Source organism: Dermacentor variabilis, chromosome 2 (assembly GCF_050947875.1).
Source record: "Dermacentor variabilis isolate Ectoservices chromosome 2, ASM5094787v1, whole genome shotgun sequence".
Classification (NCBI taxonomy): Eukaryota; Metazoa; Arthropoda; class Arachnida; order Ixodida; family Ixodidae; genus Dermacentor; species Dermacentor variabilis.
The window spans coordinates 27,072,067-27,094,568 of NC_134569.1; the positions used below are offsets into that span (position 1 = coordinate 27,072,067).

At 45.3% G+C, this 22,502-nt stretch overlaps 1 protein-coding gene across 3 annotated transcripts in view; it reads right to left on the bottom strand.

The window, feature by feature from the left end:
- LOC142571534 (motile sperm domain-containing protein 2-like) overlaps positions 1 to 22,502 on the bottom strand; it is a 59,458-nt gene that overhangs the window by 14,116 nt on the left and 22,840 nt on the right. For 2 of the 3 annotated variants that reach the window (XM_075679964.1, XM_075679966.1), the window contains exons 4-9: positions 21,075 to 21,229; positions 17,953 to 18,013; positions 16,995 to 17,033; positions 13,050 to 13,174; positions 8,203 to 8,271; positions 4,056 to 4,228 (exon numbers count right to left, since the gene is read on the bottom strand). In XM_075679964.1, coding sequence (XP_075536079.1) covers positions 4,056 to 4,228; positions 8,203 to 8,271; positions 13,050 to 13,174; positions 16,995 to 17,033; positions 17,953 to 18,013; positions 21,075 to 21,229 — 622 coding nt within the window. The remainder of the gene's footprint in view (positions 1 to 4,055; positions 4,229 to 8,202; positions 8,272 to 13,049; positions 13,175 to 16,994; positions 17,034 to 17,952; positions 18,014 to 21,074; positions 21,230 to 22,502) is intronic. The other variant, XM_075679965.1, reaches the window with a different exon arrangement.

Here is a 22,502-nt window from a genome sequence, read left to right on the forward strand (position 1 = left end):
GAGCCAGACGTGACCATTGCATCAGATATCTCGCTGGTAGGCGCCAGAGGCACCTGCTTCATGCAACATCCGAAGCATGTTACCGCAAATTTACGTTAAAATAATGTCTTTCAAAGGCCTTATTTGGCAATTTATTTTGTAGTGTCATTTCATTCCCTCTGCAATCTCGTTATTTTTTGTTTCGCCATCTACAAAGCGACTTGCCCGAAGAAGAAAAAACACATTCTTCCTTTTCATCCGAGGAATTAAACGTTCGAGACCCTCCACCGAAAATAAAACGTTCAGAACTGAGGCCCCAAGATTTCTTTTAGGTTAAATTCACAGTTGTATATGTACTTCTTTCGTAAAGAGAGCACGGGGAGCTGTCCAATAACGTCGAATTTTTTGCCACCTTTTCTAAGGCATGAGAAGTCGTACAAGCTACACAGCGTCGTTGGACTTTTGACATCGTTTCGTGTGCTACGTATATTGAACGTATCTTATTGTCGGCCCCGCTGCTACTTTGCGTCCTGCGGCTTACCATTAGGTGACTAGGTCACAGAGCACACTGAGATGCTGTAATAAAATAATTCAGTGCTTCCATTGGACAGAAATAGAACAGAAATCGCACCAACGGAGGATACGATACATAATTGGGCCCACGCACGCTGGTGCATGTGCAGACAGAGATTGGTAACTTCATGCTGGAACTAACATAGAAGTTGTGGACTAAGTGGCACATCTAATGGAAGCTATATTGAAAGTAAATCTCAGTAGAAATAATTTTGTTGAATACTACACAATATTAGTCTCGAAGGCAGCAAGCGAAACAAAACAGCGCTCAGCGCTGGTTTAATCACGTCGTCGGTGCAAAATGACTTCATTTGTCGGTCAGAACCATAAAAAAAAACTAAGCAAAGAATGACATCCTTTCTGTACTGGCACAAAAGTAGAAACTCCCTTCTTTCCCAAAGTAGCAAACATATCGCTATCCGGCAAGTCACCGCCGACTCTAACCGCGCTTTGCCATTGCGAATTTCCGCGCTGACAAATACTCCGATATTCACATGATATTAGTGCAAACTGCTTGCAGCGTCATTTGCGTTCTTTGGTTACGCTTAAAGAACACCTTGCTTTCCACAGGGAGCAGAATTTCATTAGCGCCGAGTATCCGTAAACCTCTATAAAGGTATCCCACTGACCGTATCTACAAAGTCCATCCTCTGCTTCTCGTCTTCAATGTAACCCGCGCCGCGCATCCTTTCGCAGTACCGCAAGCAAACCTACACAGCTCCACTACAGGTACGGTACAAGCGCGACAATCTTACCGACGAAAGTAAGGTGTATTCAACAAGGTACATAATTATCAAAGTATGACGAAAAAAAAAGAATTTTGATGCACATAAGGGTGGCACCCCTTTTGGGGGGAACTTTGACGTAATGGAAAGCTGAGCACCAGATCCTAGTGGGAATGCACTCAACACAACAATATTTGTTTCCTGGAGTAGTAAGGAGGGAGGGAGACCTCCGGGTCTAGACGATGGCTGTAACGGTTAGTTTCTAACAAACATTAATAGTGACGCACTCGCGTTCGCCTAACGTCGGCAATGATCACTGATCAACGTCTAAGTAATCAGCACACTAAAAAAAAAAACTTTCTGAAGAATGGATTTGATACTCACTATAGCAGGCGTTTAGGTGAGCCAGCGTGACCAGAGAGTGTGCAAGCAGTGCCGTAACATTGAGCACCAGGATACAGAGTATTATACAAGCGAGAAAAAAAGTGGCGGTAGTACATGGGGCAGCTGATACTAAAATGCGGTTCGACAAGGACGAGGTTGAAAACGGGTGCATGGGTCATAGCTAGCAACACCGTCGGTTTCAAACGCGGTCATGCCTCCTTGCGTGAAGTTGGTGCAAAATTAATTTTCGCTTTCCACAAACAGTTCTGCAGAACTTATTAATATTGGAGCACATTTGTGGGTTGACGCCCGAATCAGATGAACCTAGCTACCGTTTAATTGTCATTGTGTAAGCTCACCCATGTGTAAGGCAAAATCGTGCCGTTTCACGTCACCTTGTTCATGAAAACCGTTCCGGCCTGTTAGAGATTTTCTCGTTATGCCAAATGTTTTGCCAGTAATATTCGGCAAGAGCGGGCAAAAGTAATTCGATCGTTTTAGGTCCCGCGACTAATATATCTTAAACTTAGTTGTTGACGCCCAAATCCCTCACTTCGACTATACTGGAATTCGGCACAGGAAATTATTAAATGCAGCGAACCCGTAAGCCGCTCGTAACAGAAATGACGAACCAAGAACTCTTCGATCTGAAATAGCTCGATATGCTGCGTCCGCGACATTCCCCCGACTACGCGCCATTCGATAATCCCTCATACGGCGCCTCACAGCATTTCCTGCCAACGGATGAACACGTCAGAACGGAAGCCCTTCAGAACGACCGTTCCTATAGATAGTTCGCCCGCGTCTACCGAGCTTTACAGTAGTGAATTCCCCTGCCTTCCCACCTGACGGCTAAGGCCGTGAAACGCAGTTATCAAAAGACCGAATAAAAGGTCCCCGTCTAACAAATAAGTAGTTTGTTCTAGACTCAAAGTGGTTATTACTTTTCAACAAGCCCAACATGTTATTCTTATTAAAGTTTACTTGCTATTTAGAATGCTTTCTATGTGAATTACTAGTTAGATTTCTCCTCTCCATGCTAGTGTTTCTCGGAGTTTTCTTCATAATAACTTGTTTTGTATGTATAAACCCACCAGCATGATGTCAACTCTAACCTTCAAAAATTTAGCACATTCAGCAACGAGCGTGCATCTGAAATTCAACATTCTGGCGATAACGCAAGCAGTGAAAAAAAATCATTGTGTACAACCAATCGGTGAGTATAATCATGACCCCCCCCCCCCCACCCCCAATCCAATAAAGAAACGAAAGTTGCAAGAACCGTTCCCACGATAAGATGTTGTAGCTATCCCCAAACACCCCCGATAAAAAAAGAATTCTGGGGTCTTGCGTGCCAAAACCACGACCTGATTATGAAGCACGCCGTAGTATAGGACGCCTGGGGGTCCTTAACGTGCACCGAATTTCGCCCCCATCGAAATGCGGCCGCCGTGGCCAGGATAAACACCCGCGATATCAGCACCACCTAAATGTATACCGCGGGTGCAAACGTTGCGTTGATGGGTTTATATCTGCACTTGAACTAGATTTTTTTCTCTCCCAGTATGAAACAACAAATTCGGCACACACACTTAAGAATGCTTACGTGTGGGAATACGAAAGCATTATGGCCACTTTGGTGAAATGCTTACTTCCGCGCGTTCCTTCTCCGTGCAAGCTCTCGCCTGCATTCTAACTGGCCAAACCTCAAAGCTCGACTGCATAAACTTATATTTCTGCATGCGCGACGCATGGTTGGACAACTAGAGTCTACATCCCCGCGTAAATTCTAATTCACTGAATGCAGCCTTACATAGGAAAGAAAGAATGGCGTCTTGCGCTCGCGGCCCCTATAGGGGGCGCTACTTCATTACGTGCTGATGTTACTCTATGTAACGCAGAAAGCTTTGTGATAAATGTAGTGTTGAACGACTGGCATTCGACTGCAAAGATGCACTCTGATGTACAGACACAAACTGCCATAGGCCATAAACATAACCTAACATAGGGCATTAGCTGAATTTCCCGCAAATTCCATTTCGAGATTGCAAGATCCGTTTACTCCGTGAGCGACATGCCAGGTAACAAAATGTAATAAGCAAGTCACTCTAGCTTAAAGTTTAAGCAGGGTACTCATGTGTTGTGAGGAGATGAAACCTGAAGCAGGAAAGCTCGTGACTCATGTTTAACGAGTCACATTAGAATGCACACACCGCGATAAATGTTTACTCGAAAAGGCGCTCGGCGGCGCTCACTCTACATGCAAATTGCGATTGCGCGTGAGCGACTGCAGCGCCCGAACTGCTTTCTGCCACCGCTCGTACACGTATGATAAACGTCGCCGCTTGCATACGCCGCGTGAATTCGGGCACAAGCGTGGTCCGCCATACGCACTCGACTTTGATGAGCGCTGCGTGGTCGTCAGTGTCGGCGCTGCTGCGCACCGTGAACATGCCGAACCGGCTCCGGTAGAACTCCTCGATGGCTGGCGTACGTGGAATCCGCTCGCGAATCACCTGCGCCAGCGATGCGCGGCTGAGACACGGCTCAACATCGGCTGGCTGAACCTGCCGCGTTCAAGGCACGAACACAAACAAGAGAAGGAAAAGGCACAGACAGGTCCATTGATTGATTGATTGATTGATTGATTGATTGATTGATTGATTGATTGATTGATTGATTGATTGATTGATTGATTGATTGATTGATTGATTGATAATGCGAACTATGAGGGACGCCGCAGTGCAGGGCTCTATGGATTTCCTTCGACCACTTGGTGCACTCTAATTTGTACACAAGACGAAGAACAGATCAGCTTGCCTGCGCTCCACCATAATGGGACGCGGCCGCTGCGGGTGAGAATTGGACTCACGACCTGGTGCTAAGCAGAGGACCACCATGGCCACTGAAGCAGCCACCGAGGTGCTGATGACTCCACTGCGCTTATCTTAATTTCATTTATATTTTACATGGCGTCGTGGCGGTGGCACGTCTTTAAAATTTGTCATACATAAACGATACCCTACTCCCAATTGGTACTGCTGCTTGCGTATGTACTATATGCGTAATGATTGAGCATAAAAATGAAAAAAGAGCTAATATACACTCATTTCAGCTGAATCCACAGCAGTTCCTTTAGCATGTGAACAATTGCGCATGTGCTGTAGTCAGAAAGCACAGTCATCGTGGAACGCGGAACCATTCTTTCAATTTACAATTCAGGTAGCGGAACGCCAATCTTGGACACCTTGGTGAGACGTTTCCGGGAAAGTGTATCTTCCTAGGTACGTGAAATATGCGCATTCAGGAAGGTACAGTCTGGTCCACTGTTAAAGGGTGCACTCGAACGTGCGGCTCTCACTTTGCGGGTGCTCCCGCTGAAAGTACTTGCAGAAGTAGTGCCAATGCATTAAGGTGACACAGCTAATAACTACACGTTATATGCTTAAAATCTATAGTAGGCTGCAACTTAAAAAAAAAACAGCAATTGGCGACCCAGCCATACGGACCGCGCTAGTTTGTTACTCTGCCTGCCAATTACAGAAGCAGACAAAATTGTCGTCATGAGACCATTTCAAAATGGAGTCGTATTTGATACCTCCGGAGCGTCTCCTGTTCTTGAAGAGCCGTTTCATCGGCGGAAGCGATGAAGTGTGCAACAGATATGAACAAAGTGTGTGGAGACTGAGTATTTCACTCTTCAAATGTCCGTGGTAGAGTTGTACAGTTAATCTCACTGCTGATCCGTTTTACTCCTAAAACTTCACTGCCGATTGAAGTGAAATTCGACAATGAATAGTTGCAGCGAAGCAAGCGTTTCATATCAGTTCAATAAAATATTAGGCTTTCACCGTTACGCTAACAGACGAGTGAAAACGTACAAAATGACGCGCTTATTACTTTATTTTTGTGGTTACCGACTCATTTAGGTAACAGGAAAAGTTTGAAGTACGAACTATTTCAAGCCTCGCGGAGGAAAAGTGATTGGCGGTTCTGATGGCGTGGGCGGGGCTTCACTGCAGACTCAAGTTGTATCCGACTATAGGTTGTTGTACACTTGCAAGAGGCGAAAATCCGGACGGGTTCTGCAATCATGTGCTCCCTGTAACGGTGGACCGCATTCTACATACGCCATCTTAAATGCGAGTTTCAAGCCTTCCAAGCACTTTTTACTGACATCTTTCGTCTTTTATGAACTGGCTAGTGCAGAGGAGCACTCTCACAACGCTACTTAAGAAACAGATCAAGATAACATAAAATGTAACCTGAAGTAGAATGTGTACTCGAAGTTTTTACTTCGGAAGGCCAACAGATACGGTGTTGAGGTTTTACTTATATACTGGAAGTTATAGAACGCTTTCTAGAGAGCGATTTACAGAAGCATTTCTTTATATTAGTTCATTATTAGAGAAGATTAAAGGAATTTCAATGTAACACTACCATGATAACAGGAGGCTAGCTTCAATAACGTATACACACTCTCTCCCTTCACCTTGACTATCGTCCGCAAGCAACATTCTTTTCCTACCTCATCCGATACCGGTACCTAAGGACACGTCACGTTTACGTCACGAGCCCCACCTCCATTTTTTTCTATCTCCCCCTTTCTTTTATTCTCAGTGCGGCGCAATTCAGCATGGTTGACTGAAGCGGCATGCCCTAATTGGTGACGTTGGAGGCAGTGCATCCAACGCAGAGGCGTTTACGCGTGGCCCCCTGATTCCCTGGCAGGGAGGGGGGCTCCCTCTAGAAGCATTAATGGCACACGGATCTTCGTTTGATATGTGAGGTGTTTTCGCACGGTACAGGTGGTTTAATACTATGACACGATCGTCACCACGTGATCCACGCCCCGCGTTTGTCTGTCTGCAATGCCAAGACCTGGTCGTTAAGAAGCACTAACAATTGATAAGGGTAATCCATAGCACGGAAAAAGTAAAGCTATGGTGGGCGCAACCAAGCCCCTATGTGCCACAAATAAAGCCGAAAGAAACCCACGTACCAAGCACTAGGCTGAGACATCATCTCGCGAATGTCTAGGCGTTGCGGAGACATCGCAAGTTATCCATTTTGCGTACAATCTACCATGCGTGGAATGTAATTCCTTATACATCAGCATGACGAGTAACGTGAACAAACGCTTTACGCAATGCAAGAATGGCGTAAAGAAGGGTCCCGCGACGACATGTGCTTTAGCAGAACATGCGCAGCTACCTTAGCACAAGACGGACAGTGACGGCGCGAGAATCCTGGCAATGAAACTGTTTTTCAAGTCGTAACTTCTTATAGGCACTTACGCGTCCATATAACCTGGACGCGTTCCTGGTCTTTACACATCGATAGCGCAATCAAAAATACTAACCGAATGCTAGGTTATATTCGGCGGAATTTCTGTTCTGTTCTTTCATCATTAAAGCTAATTTTATACAAGAGGTTAATTAGGAGTAAAATGAACTACCCTTTGTTCATATGGGATCCGCATTCTCCAACTCTGATTCAATCACTTGAACGCGTTCAAAGTAATGCCTCGCGTTTTCGTTTTGGCGGTTATATTCTTACAGCAAGCGTAACTTTTATGAAAAACTTCTTGCAACTTCCTCCGTTTTCTACCCATCGTTAATGCTTTCGCCTTGCTCCATTTCACAAATTACACTTACAGAATTCCTACCCGCGCGGAAACGTTATGTCACCACCAATACATGTCTCATCTCGCATTGATCATTGCCATAAGATTGGAATTTTGCAGTGCCGCACTAGAGCCCGTCATGAGCCTTTCCTTCCCAGGACTGCTCAAGAATGGAACCACCTTCCTGGCGCGGTTATTACCATTGAAGACATCGCACATATTCACATGGCCACAGCTGACATCATCGCTCGAAGCATCCACTTTACCTTAATCATTAACTCTTTCTGCCTTAGTTTGCTGTTTCTGTGTTTATTTGTTTCATTTTTCTTTTCACCCAATCCCCTCTGTAATACCTTTAGTCTTAAGGCTACAGTACAATAAAGGGAATAAATTAATAATAACGCAGTAATATCTTGTTGAAAATACTAGTGTGAAGCAAAAGGTGTGCTGCAGCTGTTTTATTCCCCGCTTAGCGTGAACGTATGCCTTACGAAATATGGTTACATCGTAAGAAATACGAGAAACAAAGACATAAAATGCACGGGACAAACGCTGCTCGAATCGGTTACTGGCATTATAATGGGCTAATCATTACTATTGATCAGCAGTAGTAATGAAATGTTGTTTCCTATCGGCCTTGGGAACTTTATATTGCTAAGTTACCCGAGTAAACACCAGCATAAACTAGTTCTAAGCCACACTCTTAATTGAAAATCTTGATTTAGCGTCATGCCAGTAGACAGAAACAACAACAGAGGCTTCCCCTTGTCCCCTTTCCTTCCACTCTTCCTTATTCACCCGCGTGCAATCCAAATCAAAGTAAGTTCAGCGTAACTTGTCCAGTAATTCCGACACTGCAGGATTAAGCACTCTGCTTATTTGTGTCGATACAAGGAGACTTAACTAGCAACTCACTTCAACACTGGCGTGGTTGATAATGAAGTCCACATCGTCCCATGTATACTCCCGGAAAGGAAGCTTTACCTGTTGGCAGGCAAAAAAATTAAAATAAATAATGAGAAAGAAAAAGATGACAAGGCGGGAAATCATCTCCAAACACCTGGTATATGTAAGCATCTCAAACAAACATGGCACCAAGGAAAACCATTTTCACTCTTTGACAAGTAATCGTCAGTAATTGTCTTGGCACGGAAGAGCAACATCACGTCACAAAATTGATCGCGTATATTTTCACACCTCCTATACATGACACGGAACAATTTGCAGCAATGCAGGCATGCTTATCGTTTAAAGTCATATTTACTATCGTTAACACTTCGCTCTGGTGCCATAGCTCTGAAAGTGGATACGACTGTCACGATGTCATATCAGTGAAGGCGTGTTATGGGCGAAGCCAATAGCGACACCCAGCATGACGCAAGAAAGCGCACTGATGAAGCTGCAAATCGCCACAGCATGCCATATTTACGGCGACCTCGCAGACTTAACCGCAATCGCTAGGCCTACGGCTGATCATCGCAATCGCATAAGGAAACCAACAACCGAGCAGAGGCTTGGAGCGGCGCTTGGTCGCTTACCGATTCACATTCGAGCTTCCAAGATGTCGTCTTAGTTGCGCGCGCATGGCATCGGAACACGAGAATCAAAACAAAGAAGAGAAAGGCGACGATGACGCCAGATCGTCTTTCTTTTCTTTCCTTCAGCGCATAATTCCTGTGCGCGCCTTCAAGCGATTGCACCAGCTTTGAACTCAGTCATTACGACTATAGCGAGTTCTCAGACATGGAGGAGATGAAAAACTTGAGATGGAGCACGACGTCAAGCAGTGAGCCTTCGCAAACAAACCTGCTCTGTCGCGCGTTCTCTTCCCGCTTTCACAAGGCAAGTGTTGACATTGTGTATTGGAAGAATTATGGGGTTTTACGTGCCAAAACTGTGTTGAACGCTGGGAACAGCCCGGCGTACGTTAGTTGGTTCATGGTAGATTTTAGTACCGCTGCTCACCGCAGTTTCCACCGCTTTCTCGAGCCCCTGCCGCTCGCTTTCTGCTCGCCACATTTGAGACCTTTAGTTCTCGGCTTCGATACGTTGAAACGTTGCCAACGTTTCAATGGCAACGCTCTCGCGTAACAACTTGCCACCAACTTCGAGCGGCACATCAGACGAGCAGAGACAAAACCAGCGCAGTCGCGTGGGCAGGATTATAAACAGACGCTTGCCATCACGTGCTTTGGTGCTTTTGCCGTGATTTCCCCTTTTCATTTCTTTTTCTTTATGGCTAGGCTTGAATATTGCCTAGCAGTGCTCATTCCTAACTATCTGGCCAGTTGGCTGCGCCTACGTTTATCACATACCACGTTATGCCTCCGTTTAAAAGGATGTTCTACTTCCGCTGTCATGGCCATGAGTGAGGCTGGTCAACACTTCGAGAGCCCGGTCTTGTGTACAAATACCCATTGGAGTAGAACGAGAACAGCCGTCTCTACTTCTCGATCGGTAGCCGTCAAATTAACAAAATAAAGAAACAAAGTAGCGACCGAAGAAGAGACAGCCCGGTGGGACCCCTCCCCCTCGCCCCCCTTCATCCTGGCTATGCCACCGATTTCTAGAGAGCTTCTATAGTATTTCCTCTTGTGAAGCTACGTTAGAAAATTGGACATTTAACAAGCTCTGCACTTTGCAGAAAGAATGAACAAAAGACAGAGTTTTGATGGGCCAGGCTAAGTTCCACTGAGAAATGGTTTCTGAGGGTCTGGTTAATGCGGGGCTCATAAATATTTGCTCAAACCTGGTTCGACGGAAATCCTCAAGATTGAGGTATATTTGTAACGGCAAATGTAGCCACACACTTCTTGTATAGGTGGCATCTTTCGCTGTCCCTAACTAAGTCAAAAAAAAATAATCCAGAATCCGCGTTTCGAGCTCAGCATTAACATTTCGTTGCTAGCGGGCTTTCGGCCTCCTGGTTAGCAAGGATCGAGGGACAGCCAAGATCAGGCAGTAGTCTCTGGTCAGAACATTCGTTATTTATTTCCTTCTATAGAAGACTGTCATTACTATTCCTTCGCGAATTATGTTGCCATCAGGCGTTAGTGACATCTCCAGTCCTGGCTTGCGTTACAATTTATCCTGCAGTGCTCGCGAGCAAAACAGAGCGTTGTTTGCGAGTACTGGGTTCTCAGAAGTGGTTTTCGCGTGCCCTCGCTTTGGTATCTAGACGAGGAGACAAAATGTTCTTGTCGAGCAAACCCTGCCGTTTCTTCGCTCGGTGCGCTTTTCTAAGAGAAAAGAGTTGCTTAAAGATATATACTTCTTCCCTCAGAAGATGCCGAAGAGATAACTAGAATCAGTGGGAGGAAGGATGTATGACGGTATACATATGGAGGCGTTCCGTTAAAGCTTGTAGATACGTCTCCAGCCGCGTCATTCACACTAAAGTCAACCAGAGCGGTTAAAGATAAGAACAGCCGGAAATGAGGTATACAGGCAACCAGGTAAGAAATGCAGGAGTACGCGCCGTAATTGATCTCCTGCCTACTTTCTATGGAAGACATACGGCACGCCAGCATTGCCTGCAGTTCGACCACCGGATAGCCAGAGCCAACTTTCTAGCGCTCAAAAGAGGCACCTCCTGTCGGGCCAAAGAGGGTGCCGGCGGCGCCCGAAAGCGGCTGCTCAGCGAACGTCGACGCGGTGACGTAGAGCGGGTCTTCATGTGAAACCACAGATGAGAAATCAATGTTTGTGGCGCTGGGATAAAAAGGACCACGACAAATGCGACCTGAAGCAAACCTCCACGCATCGTATCTCCTCGTGCGAAACAGATTTCGAGGGCGGCGATATATGTGCTCAGTTTAGAGTCGATGGCTGAGCGCGCGATGTTGTCGGCTACTCGGTTGGCCATCGGAAGGAGCCTTCGCGACAAGCCTCGTATCGTCCACTGTCCGCGGTACACTCGACGAACGCAGAACCCAATCACGAGTCGGGCACACGTGAATCTATATCACGGAACGCACATACTATATATATAATACATATACATATACATATATAATCTATATATATATGCATATATGCATGCATGCGGTATGCATATACCGCATGCATATGCAGTGGAGGACTCCGAATTACTTTTGACCACCAGATCTTTAACGTGCCCCCAATATACGGGACACGGTCATTCTTGCGGGCATTTTTTCTCTTCCCTTCCCCCCTGTCCCCATCACAATGCAGCCGCCGCAGCCGGGAATTGAACCCGCGACCTTGTGCTTAGCAGCGCAACACCATAGCCGCAAAGTCACCGCAGTGAGTGAGTGAGTGAGTGAGTGAGTGAGTGAGTGAGTGAGTGAGTGAGTGAGTGAGTGAGTGAGTGAGTGAGTGAGTGAGTGAGTGAGTGAGTGAGTGAGTGAGTGAGTGAGTGAGTGAGTGAGTGAGTGAGTGAGTGAGTGAGTGAGTGAGTGAGTGAGTGAGTGAGTGAGTGAGTGAGTGAGTGAGTGAGTGAACGTGCGTGCGTTAATGCACACAGTGATAACACAAGAACATGAATGACACAGACCTGTATCACACTGTCAGCAGCTTGTGTGTGTGCGTATTTTTTTAAAATGCGTAATTAGCTATAGCTACGTTCAGTTGCGTAACATTTTAAATATTCGTCCCAGTGCCCAGCCAGCCACATCAGCACCATCGCTGTAAACATGGAAATCCGCCGTGATCCGAAATAAGCAATAAGTTGGCGCTGAAAGTGGATCGGCTTCTTCGAAACGTGCATGTGGGCTCTTTGGAAACATTAGTTTAGAGTCATGTAAACCAGACGAGCAAAAACGTAGTGGAGCTTTTCTTTTTGTATGGTATTGTATATCGGGTTTTTTTTTTTTTTTCAAGCCTGAAGAAATCAGCCACAAAAAAGGAAACGGGATTTTAACAACTAAGTTTGAAGTTACTGAGCACACTTTGCAACTTGTACGGAAAGATCTATAGGCTAAAGCAAACATATACACATTTGAATAACTGAACTAATTGGCAAACTAATCACAGTTTAAAAATATTCTGAGCAATAGAATTCGACTACGAATAGTATACCATTGATATAATTCGCCTAATATGTGCTACTGTAAAGAAACATACTACAGCCGGCATGTATTATACGAGTTTGGTAGCTAATCGGATGAGTCGAACATGGTTCGCTCTCACGCAGACTGCTCCAACGAGTGGGTGACTGGCTCAGGTTTCCAGTCACAACAACATGGCTTCCCATTAGCAGGCGTCATCTTGCGTTTTACGCAGTGCGGAAATGGGAAGGAACCGTACTGCATATTTGCCGAAATCTTCTGTGTAAACATCCCGCCATTTTTCTTCTTTCACGTTCCATTGCCCCCTCCCCCCTATTCCATCCCGGCAGTTCAAAGAACGGTTCCAAAGAACATCTGAGAAGAAGTTCTAAATGCAGAAGAATTTCCTTTAAAGCAAGGTCAACCCTCATCTGCTTTGGTAATCGCGCTTTCCTCGACCAGCCAGACACGCGCGGTGCGCAAGAGCGTTGCCACGCAGCAGAAGGCGCCCGGCGGAGGCTGTTTCTAGTGAGCCACACGCAAGCAAAAAGGAATGGGCGAATGCAGTTCCGCGTGGTGTGATGAGTAGTCATTGTCCGTGCGTCCCACACGTAGGCAGTAATATTTTGAAGCCGGCGACAGGTGTGCGACAGCCGTGCAACGCCCATTCATTTCGAGCAGTTCCACGCGAAGGAGGCGTTCCTCCGTCCCAGGTCACTCGCGGCGAGACCGGTAGCTCGAGAAAGTGATTACCGTGCCACCCATGTAATCCGGCAGGTTTTCGGGAGACACGTAGTTTGTGATGGTGTTCCTGTCGACGAACTTGACGCGCTCCACGCCTTCGGCCGGGACCCAAGACTTGATCACTTTCCAAGCCGCTGCACACCGGCGGCGAGAAGAAATGCGGAAGAGAAAAAAGAATACGAGAACGTAATTAACGCTCGAATTGATTAACAAAGCACAAGCCGCCTAGTTTATTCCGCCTACGTTCATTCAGCTTAGAGGATAAAGCGCCGGGCCGGTAACACCCCTCTAAGGAAACTAGAAGGCACTCAGTTCACTCGCCGATGATCGCGGTGTCTGAGGTTGTTATACTTCAACGTACGTGTAAAGTTTCGAAAGCGAAACACAGAAAGCTGCCTGAGGATAAGAAACCTAGGTTGTCTGACTTGGCTCGTAATTCTCTTTCACAGAAAAAAGTATGAAGAGAGAATCTCGGGCGGAAATTAGGAGCAGTGGCCAAATTGTGAATTTTACTCATAGAGATACGAACAACGCTCGCGCTAACGTATGTAAGTGCGCTACATCTGAGGCCATGTAGCCACTCCTGCACTTTTCCATTGGAGCCTTTGAAGTTACCTTGTCAGACTCCGAGGAAGATTTGAGGCTGCATACTTTTCTTTTTCTTCGTTTTCTTTTTTTTATTTTTTGTTGAAGCTCCCATGTGTGGCTCTTTGACTACCGTCTGTTTAAAAATTAATTCAGCCGCTGAGAGCGTAAAAACGAATATTTATTCTGCCAGTAAATAAAATAAATTGTCTGCAAAATTTGACTGGTTCGATATATCAAGCATACATAGCCTAACACAATATTCAAAATTAAAAAATACCAGCAACACTTGGACTGGGCTCCATAAGTAGCAATTCCCACATCGCCTACCGTCGCCTGTTTTCAAAGGGACGCCACTCCAATCTCTGCCTGTGTTATTTCAGCGTAAGAAAATTTACGCAGCTCCTTTGAACTGCCGGAGTCGTGATTCATTGTGTAAGCAGACTGGCAGTGAATAACTGCGAAGGCCAAACAACATGCTCACATCAAGAGCAAGTTAGTAGGGATTAATGACATAGGGAAAAGTAGGCGCACACAAAACATGGACACTAGAAGTTCGCAGCGAGACTGCCTGTAGTGCGGCGGCTGCTCACAAGAGTCGGGGTCATCAGGGTCTCTTCTTTGACTTCGCATGCTGGAAATGACTACAACTATACATGCAATGTATGGTGGCGAAAACAACTGGAAATGATGTTTTACACGACGGTCTGCTCACGGTTTTATCAGTTAAGCGTATACGCCAAAACTGCATCACTTAATTATTTACCTGAATTCTGGTACTTTGCATACCACAAACACGATGTGATATTGAGGCACGCCTTAGTGATTGAGGCACGCCGTATTGTAGACTCCGGATTAATTTTCACCACACTGCGTCACTTTTATCCGCGTTGATTGCATAGGTACGTATAACCTTGACCTAATTTAATCTGAAACCGCCTATTAACGCCGTCCAAGCCGTCTACTACTAGCGCCTACGCTGCCGTCACTTCTCTGAAGGATCTTTTTTTTTTTATGAAGGCCTGCACGTACTGTAGTTAAAAATTGAATTATGGGGTTTTTCGTTCCCAAAACCACGATATAATATCGAAACACGCCGTAAAGCGGAGGGGTGGGAGGCGGAAACTCTCCGTTAATGTCGACTACCTGAGGTTCTTTAACCTCCACCCAGTTCCCGGTACACGGGAGTTTCTGCCTTTCTCCCCCATCGAAATGTGGCCGCCGTGGCCGGGAATCACGTGCTGAGGTACTGGCTACCAGCTATCATCATGTGATGTACTAAGAAATTGATAGAGGTCTACTACGAACCCACATTGTCGTGTATGCAAGATGTTCAATCCGGTTGGCAGTGCTAAATAATTGGGACCTGGATTCAGGAGCCCTTACGAATGGAACGGTGGCTCACCAAGAGGAAGCATTCCCGTTTTCTTCTTTTAAAGAACAACGTGATTGTAGTAATTGCAATGACAGTCTTTAATAGCCAAAACTTTCGCGATTCCTACTTTCGGTTACCTCCGGCATGCGCTAAGGTTGCTTGCTATCGTTTGCTGCCTAGGTTTTCTGAACATTTAACATTCTTTGGCTACAGACTATAATGGAAGCTCCAGTAAAAGGGTTCGGTTCGTTTTAACCACTTTGAGTTCTCCAACATAGGCGAAAAATCAGAGTCTACCGGCTTTCTTACTTTTCTAAACTCATAAATATACGGCTGGCGGGAGGTTGAGCCCGCGAGCTTCTATTTAGCAGTGGTTCTACAGCCGGTGAGTCTTCCTGAAATTTTCATGATGAGCGTAACGTCAAACGAAAGTGCTCAGCCACACGCTGCGCTTTCGACTTGCACACTTCGTGAAATTAGAATTAGATGTGGGATCTGACGTCCCTAAACTGGCACAGTTGGTGACGAGGAACGTCGAGAGGGAGGGCTCCGAATTACTTTTCGAATACCAGAGGTTCTTTGACGCACACGCAAAGCACGGTACAGGAGCATCCTTTGATGTTGAGCGCACTGCGCTTTGTGCTTCGTATCGTCGCGTGGGTCTGCCTTGCGACACGGAGGGAGCCCTTCTGTTTCCCGCAGCGCACGCCTCTATCGTCAAAAGAGTGCTTGCTGCCCTCCTTGACTTTTGCTGCGAAACGCAGCTGAGAGCGCGGCTATAAGCCCCGCATCGCTCCTTCTTCAACCTTGTCCTTTTTTTTTTTTTTGCCGCTTTCTTTCCTTCTCTTCCTGATCCTTTTCTCCCCACTCCCCTTACCCTGTGCAGTGCTGTTGAGGTGTCCTCCTTTGAGAGACAGTTACGGCACTGCACTTCTCTCTTCCTTTCTTCTAAAAATCACTACACGGTACAGGAGTATTTTTCGCGTTCCGCCCCCGTAGGAATGCAGCCACTGCGGCCAGTAGTCGCACCCGCGACCTCGTGCTCAACAGTAGAACGTCAGAACCACTGCGTGTCCGCAACGGGTGCGCTTTGAAAGAGCACCGGCGTAATTAAAGCGTTCGGCTGTTCAGAACTAAGCGACTCTTGGCATGGGGAAATGTCGGGTCCAGTCATGTATATACGTATAACACAGTTTAACGAACAAAAAAGCGCGAGTTGTAAGCCGGTGATTTAAGAGGAAGCTTTAGCTCGGATGCTCCTATGTCAATACATGCAAAAGGACAATTCGTTTTTCTCGGCAGTCATTGCACCAAATTTGACGAGGTTTGTTGCATTTAAAAGAAAAACTTAAAATCTAGCGAATGTTTGTTTCGAGTTCTTTATTTAGGTCGTCATTTTTTTATTAAAAATTGGCAAAAATTGAATTTTTTTTATTTTTCAAGTTTACAACTATCAAGTTTACAACTCTGTAACTCAGCAACGAAAGTTGATTATACAATTCCGTGAATTCCGTGTAATAGTACATCTAAAGGGGACAAATTTTATACGCTACATATGAACGTCAAAAAATTTAGTAATATGTAAATATAGCTTTTGCAGGACCCTTGTAACCAACGTAACAAATTCAGGTAAGATACAAAATAACATATCGAATTTGTCCACTTTCAACGATATAATGGATCCCATTTACAGAACCGAGATTATCTGTTTTTTTATGCAGAGCTTTGAATTTGTAAACTTCGTGCTTCTTTTCCAAACTTTCGGATTTTTGAACATTTTTTACACAAAATTCAGGACCTAAACAGAAATTCCGCGACCAACAGTCACTAGAATTTAACTTTTTCTCTCAAATGCAACAAATTTCATTAAAATTGGTCCAGGGGCTATCTCACAAAAGCGTTTTTGCGTTTTACATGTATTTGAGTAGGCCGCGTCGGAGTTGGGCCCGAGCTAAAGCTTCCTCTTAAGTTGTAACAGTAAGTAAAACACTCACTGTTGAATAGCCAGGGCATGTCGTACACCATGATGTAGCCTGCAAATAGAGAGTGTCGGAAAAGAAAATGTAATTCATGAACAAGCAGACAAGAGCGGGTGACATTCCCGTAGCGGTACTCGGTGACTACGCCTTCGGGAGAGCTGTCGAAGAACGTAGACCTGATGAACAACTTGCCATACTCTCGTTTCCTACCGTCCTGCTCACACAGCCCTTGCCGTGAATCTCTTCCGCTTACTCCTTTCATATCCGTGTCTCCTTCCGTATTCACACTTGTCAATTTTTTCTCTACTGTTGTGTAGAAACGAGAGTTCTCCTTTTCTGTAGCGTACTGCAAAACTGCCGCCACTAAACATTAAACCTGCCAAGCTGGCCAGCCTGCGCGGTGGTTTTTTGGCAAATGTTATGGTGGCAAGCGTGCATACTGAATTAAGGCTTTCTAACGTAGAATACCGCTCTTGCTGTACGTTCCAGGATCTCATTTGTACAATATCGCTTAGCCTGAATGTTAATTAAGCGGTGGTAGTGGCCATTTGGGGGATCCGCGCAGCCTGGCACTTTTAAAAGGAACATTAACACTCCAGCGCATTATCCGGATGACCATACAGCTAACTCGATCACCCCAAGAAATAGTTCTAAGTTTACTGATTACAAGCTTTTTATATTATGAAAAGCACAATGCATTCTTGCTTTTTACTGAACTTTTCTGCAAGATATCTCGCCATCGCGTACCACCATTTATAACATCCCGCATCTTTTTCTACATGCTATTGCTGGCTATCATCGCTCCGTGATGTAAGGACTAAAGCTAAAAACGACATTATTGTTAAGCCACATGACCTTGGTCTTCGTGTCCCCTGCAAATTTTTGCCACCGCCATTTAATGACTTACCCACTTTACGGTTATCGCTGCGATGCCACACTTGTATTGACCGTAGTGTTGAAGCAACACGCTTACCTAGGGCCCATGGGTAGTACTCCTTGAACAGACTGATCAGGAACCCAATCAGTTCCATGTCCTGAAAAAACATGTTGCGCCATTGGAAACACTAAAATTATAATACTCCTTTCAAACCGTGCTTAAAAGTCAGCATTGGCTTCTTCAAAAAGAAAAATGTGATTAGTGGGTGACAAGCTACATATCGCCGTGAGAGATGCCGCAGAGGGGCTTCGATTAACTCTGATCTCTTCATGCTTTTTATCCTGCTCCCGTATCTAACTCGAAGAGCGTCTTCGAATTTCACCCTCATCAAAAAGGGAGCAGCCACGGCGTTCTCAGCAGCAGAACACAGACACACAGCCAACGCGGCGGGTAACAAGAAAATGCATGCATATGCACACGCGAATATGTGCTAGAGGACTGTGTTCACGGCGCGGCGTAAGCCCATATGGGATGAGCGCGCACTTACGTTAATCATCCGCAACTATAACAATTAGTTAACAGGGGCTGGAAGAACCGAGCAGCATGGTTCGCTCCTTTATTTCTCGTCTTTGCGTTTCATTATTATCCGCCATGTTTGAGGTATCTGAATTTCTTTCGGCAGCATGAAGTTCCTTAGAGAAGCACTATACAGAACGTGACTGTATCAGCCTAAACAAGTAGGTTACACCGGAGAATTCTCGATAACCATGTTAAAAAACGAATTTCTAATTAATTTTTACGGCAGAGAGCTTATGGAATACGATTCCTAGTTATCGTGCCTGTGTTGTGCGTTTTGCAAAAGCATCGAGCTTCCGAGCGGGGCTGGTTTGGGTTGATGGTAAACCGGGTTACATCGCGCCGCTGAAATTCCTTGGTCAGTCCATCTTTCGCTTTCTTTCATGCGCCGGAACCTTCGCGCTATAAGTGTGATCAGCCTGCACAGTAAAACTCGGCCGCCGAATCTGTTAGCGAGACGTACTACATCGATAAAAGCGAGGGCTCGCATGTAGCGCTCCACAGTCGTGCTGACCTTATCTTGCCACCCTTCGTGCTACGCACTATACGCCAGTGGGCGCACGAGAAATAGAAACTGTTTCGGGGCCCACTTCCTGCAGCCACTTCCTGCATCCGCCTCCCGCAGGTAAGCGTCAGGTTTGTGCAAGTTACATTTGCGGAAAAGGGGCGAGCCCCTTGAATAAGTATCGCGTCTATTTCGGGGATTTGCGATTGTTTTGCCTGGACCCCCAAAGTCCCGCCCGCGTATCTTATAGCTTTGTCACTTTCTCGCTTGTTGAGCTAACAGTGACTATGCGTTCAACCCGCGTCGTCGTACAAAATAAAAAGAAGAGATTTCGCTCTTGATGTTTACGGGCATAGCTTTGTACATAAAGGAAATTGGACGTTGTGGTCTTCGCTCCCTTCCCGCTTGAAGAAGAATTAAAAAAGATCAAATTGCTGAGCTAAGCGCATTACACTTTCGGAATACGTTCGTCTGCGAAATTGGGAGGTCAAGTGACTGGAGTACCCTTCCCCAATATTAATACTATAGTTCCGCTTCGCATGGAGGCGAATAATATTTTCAACAAGGTTGCTTTGACGGCTGCGGGATAGTAACGTCCAAAACAAAGAAAAACAACCTGGGACAAAGCATTGACTAATGCTTTTGAGAGTTGAGCTGTAGCGTACCAGCGTTATTCGCCTAATTGATGCCTTTTGTTGCCGTTCTTCCTTTTTTTTTTTTTTTGCTTTCTCTACGCACCTTCTTTTATAGCACAGCCACATCTAACAAACAAAGAAATATGTCTAGATGAATAGAAAAGAGAGAAGCTAATCGACAAGATTAAAGCGAGCCGAGCTAAATCATCCGCCCGTTGCAGCTAACAAAATTGCCAGCTTCTATGATACCTTCAAGCACAGACAGCTAAACACGTGATGTGCCCGTTAATCCAGCTATACTTGACAATATGAAGCAAGGATGACATGCTAAGCGCTTGCTACTTACGCCCAAGGAGCAATGAATTAATATTTTTATTTCGTGCTCGCACAAGTCCTTTTTTGTATTTCCTTTCGCGTATATGCAAGTTCCGTCATGTTGACATGCACCCACATTTGTGGTTCATCAAGCGGCTTCAGTGATACTTCAGTTAGCCGCCAGAAGTGGGATCATGGCAGTTGAAAATGCCACAGTCTTGTTTTTTCTTTAAGAAATGGGAGGAATGTTTCTTTGGCGCCGGCTATTCTAAGCTCTTCGCTCAGGCAACAAAAAAGAAAGAGAATAAGCAAGAAGAAAGCATCATCAACCGCTGCACACACGAACGCCAAGCTGTTTCCCACCATATACAAGATTTTTTTCATAGAATTTAGCACAGAGAAATCATTTTAGGGAAGAAGCCTCTCAATCAAGGCAGTTATAATAAATTTCTGGGATTAGAGACACAAACATCACCTATGACGCACAAAGGTTCATGAATTTACATACTCATTTACAACACTGCGTCATATATGGATCTATTCTACAACTGATTCCGAAATCTAGAGTCTCAGTTATAAAATATTGACGTATTTTGCCCTGTTTCCTCATCAATAAACTGTTCTTTAATACCTTGAAAGAGAACGGTTGTACAAATTAACAGCTACATTAGGCTCCACATATTTGTTACAAACAACAAATGTGCTGACATGTTAGGTCCACATAGGGTCTGAAGAGACTGTTCGAAGCCAAAAAGGGGAAGTTTAGACAAATCTGCAGTTTAAGAAACGCTTGCACCCATTGCCGCTTATCTTCTTCCCGAACAATAATGGGCATCTACGGTGCGTACCTTCCTTTTGTTTAAGGCTTAAGCGCCCTGCACTTCCAACTCACGGATCGCATGCGCGTTGTCAGCGTGACAGAGCATTCTTGGCAGGAGAGTAGCGAGCGCAGAGTTTTCAAGAGAGGAAATGCAAGCATGACCGATGGCGATATTTATTTGGGCTTTGGGGACAACGATATGCCCCAAAAGATGCCAATGTTCTACCTATTATGCTCATGTCGGATGAATGGATCTAATGGCTGCATGCGCAGGCGCCAACGTCCAGGTCTTTTTCTAGTATTCTTGGTATTCAAATTTATGGTTTTTGTGATAATAGCATCGAGGATCAAGCAGTGGTGGGCGCACCATGTTTCCGTATCCGGACTCTCCGAGGTCCAGGATGAAGCTGAGTCGCACGTGGTCGAGCTCGTAGAGCAGCTTCTCCACCCAGAAGACCAGAAAGCGCCGGTGCTGTATTGCCTGACGCTCGTCCTTTCGGTGCAGCTTCACCCGGTGGTAGACTGCGGCGCAGACGCGCGCGTCGCAAACAGCGCAGGTCACGACAAGTGACTGAGGCTAGGCACAAACGCGTCAAACTGTCTCCGCATTGCCGTCATCGTCCCACGTGATTGCGAGAATATTTCGCAAAGGTCAACCTAATAAAATGTACGCCTGTCGGGACGTAGCAATACTTTTTTACTATTTTTTACACTTTCTATTTTTTTACACTTTCCACCAAACAAGGCAATAATATGCCAACTACTTTTGCCGTGAAACAGTTGCTAAAAATGTCGCCATCACCGCCAAACGCCGTGTATGCGTAACGGCAATAGTGAGAAAGTAATACTGTATATGTATCTATAGGTCAAACTAAAGTATCCTCAAGTATAAGGCGGAGTTGCACAAGACACGAAACACAGAAGACAAACCATCATGCCTTGCCTTTCTACGGCCTGCCTTATTCGATGCAATATCTTCTAAGTGCAATATATCTCCAGCTTCAAAAGCGTGACGTCAAGGCCTCTCCTATTGTGTTCCTTTCCTCCATGTCACCTTCATATACAAGCGCTGAAGTTGTCCGACGTGCATGCGACGACAAACTCTACATCTTGCGCTGTCTTGGCGTGCACAGAGAAGAGATTTCCAAGTCAGTTCCGTTCGGAGTCTTCTTGCTGGGGCACGAAAAAATGGCCGTCTACGAACGCCCACTTTAATCCCTGCATTGTTGTTGTTGTTTTTTTAAGGAGCGCTGCCTTACGGCATAGTCAAAAAGTACTATAAAAGAAGACGTAAATATGAATAAAACCCTGCATCGCGTATTTACACAAGTAAGCATTAGCTGTCCTATCCAAACAACTGGTAGCAATACATCGAGAAGAGCGTCAGCTGAAGGCAAACATCTAAAGGCCCGCAAGTCATTCCAAACGCAATCCTTAGCCGATGCTGAAGTCTTCACAAAGACAAATGGCAGACTTTTTTTATTTATTTAGTACAAGCTGGAGCCCACAACAGGATCTAAGCAGGCCGGGCACATAACAGAAAAAATATCTCCATAATGAATGCACATGAATGGACAGGCACTTCACAAAAAACAAAATAAGCTATTATCAATACGTTACAACGGTAGAATTAGCTATGTAAGTACATAAGGATATTACATACAGATCGTTATAACCATTGTTATAGTGCTTATGAACAGATGTAAAAGTGGGGCCGGCCCACTCGTGCTGCTCAAGTCTCCCAGTCGAAGCATTGTTCCAGAGCCTTCCCCTTTTCGACCGATGTTTATATAAT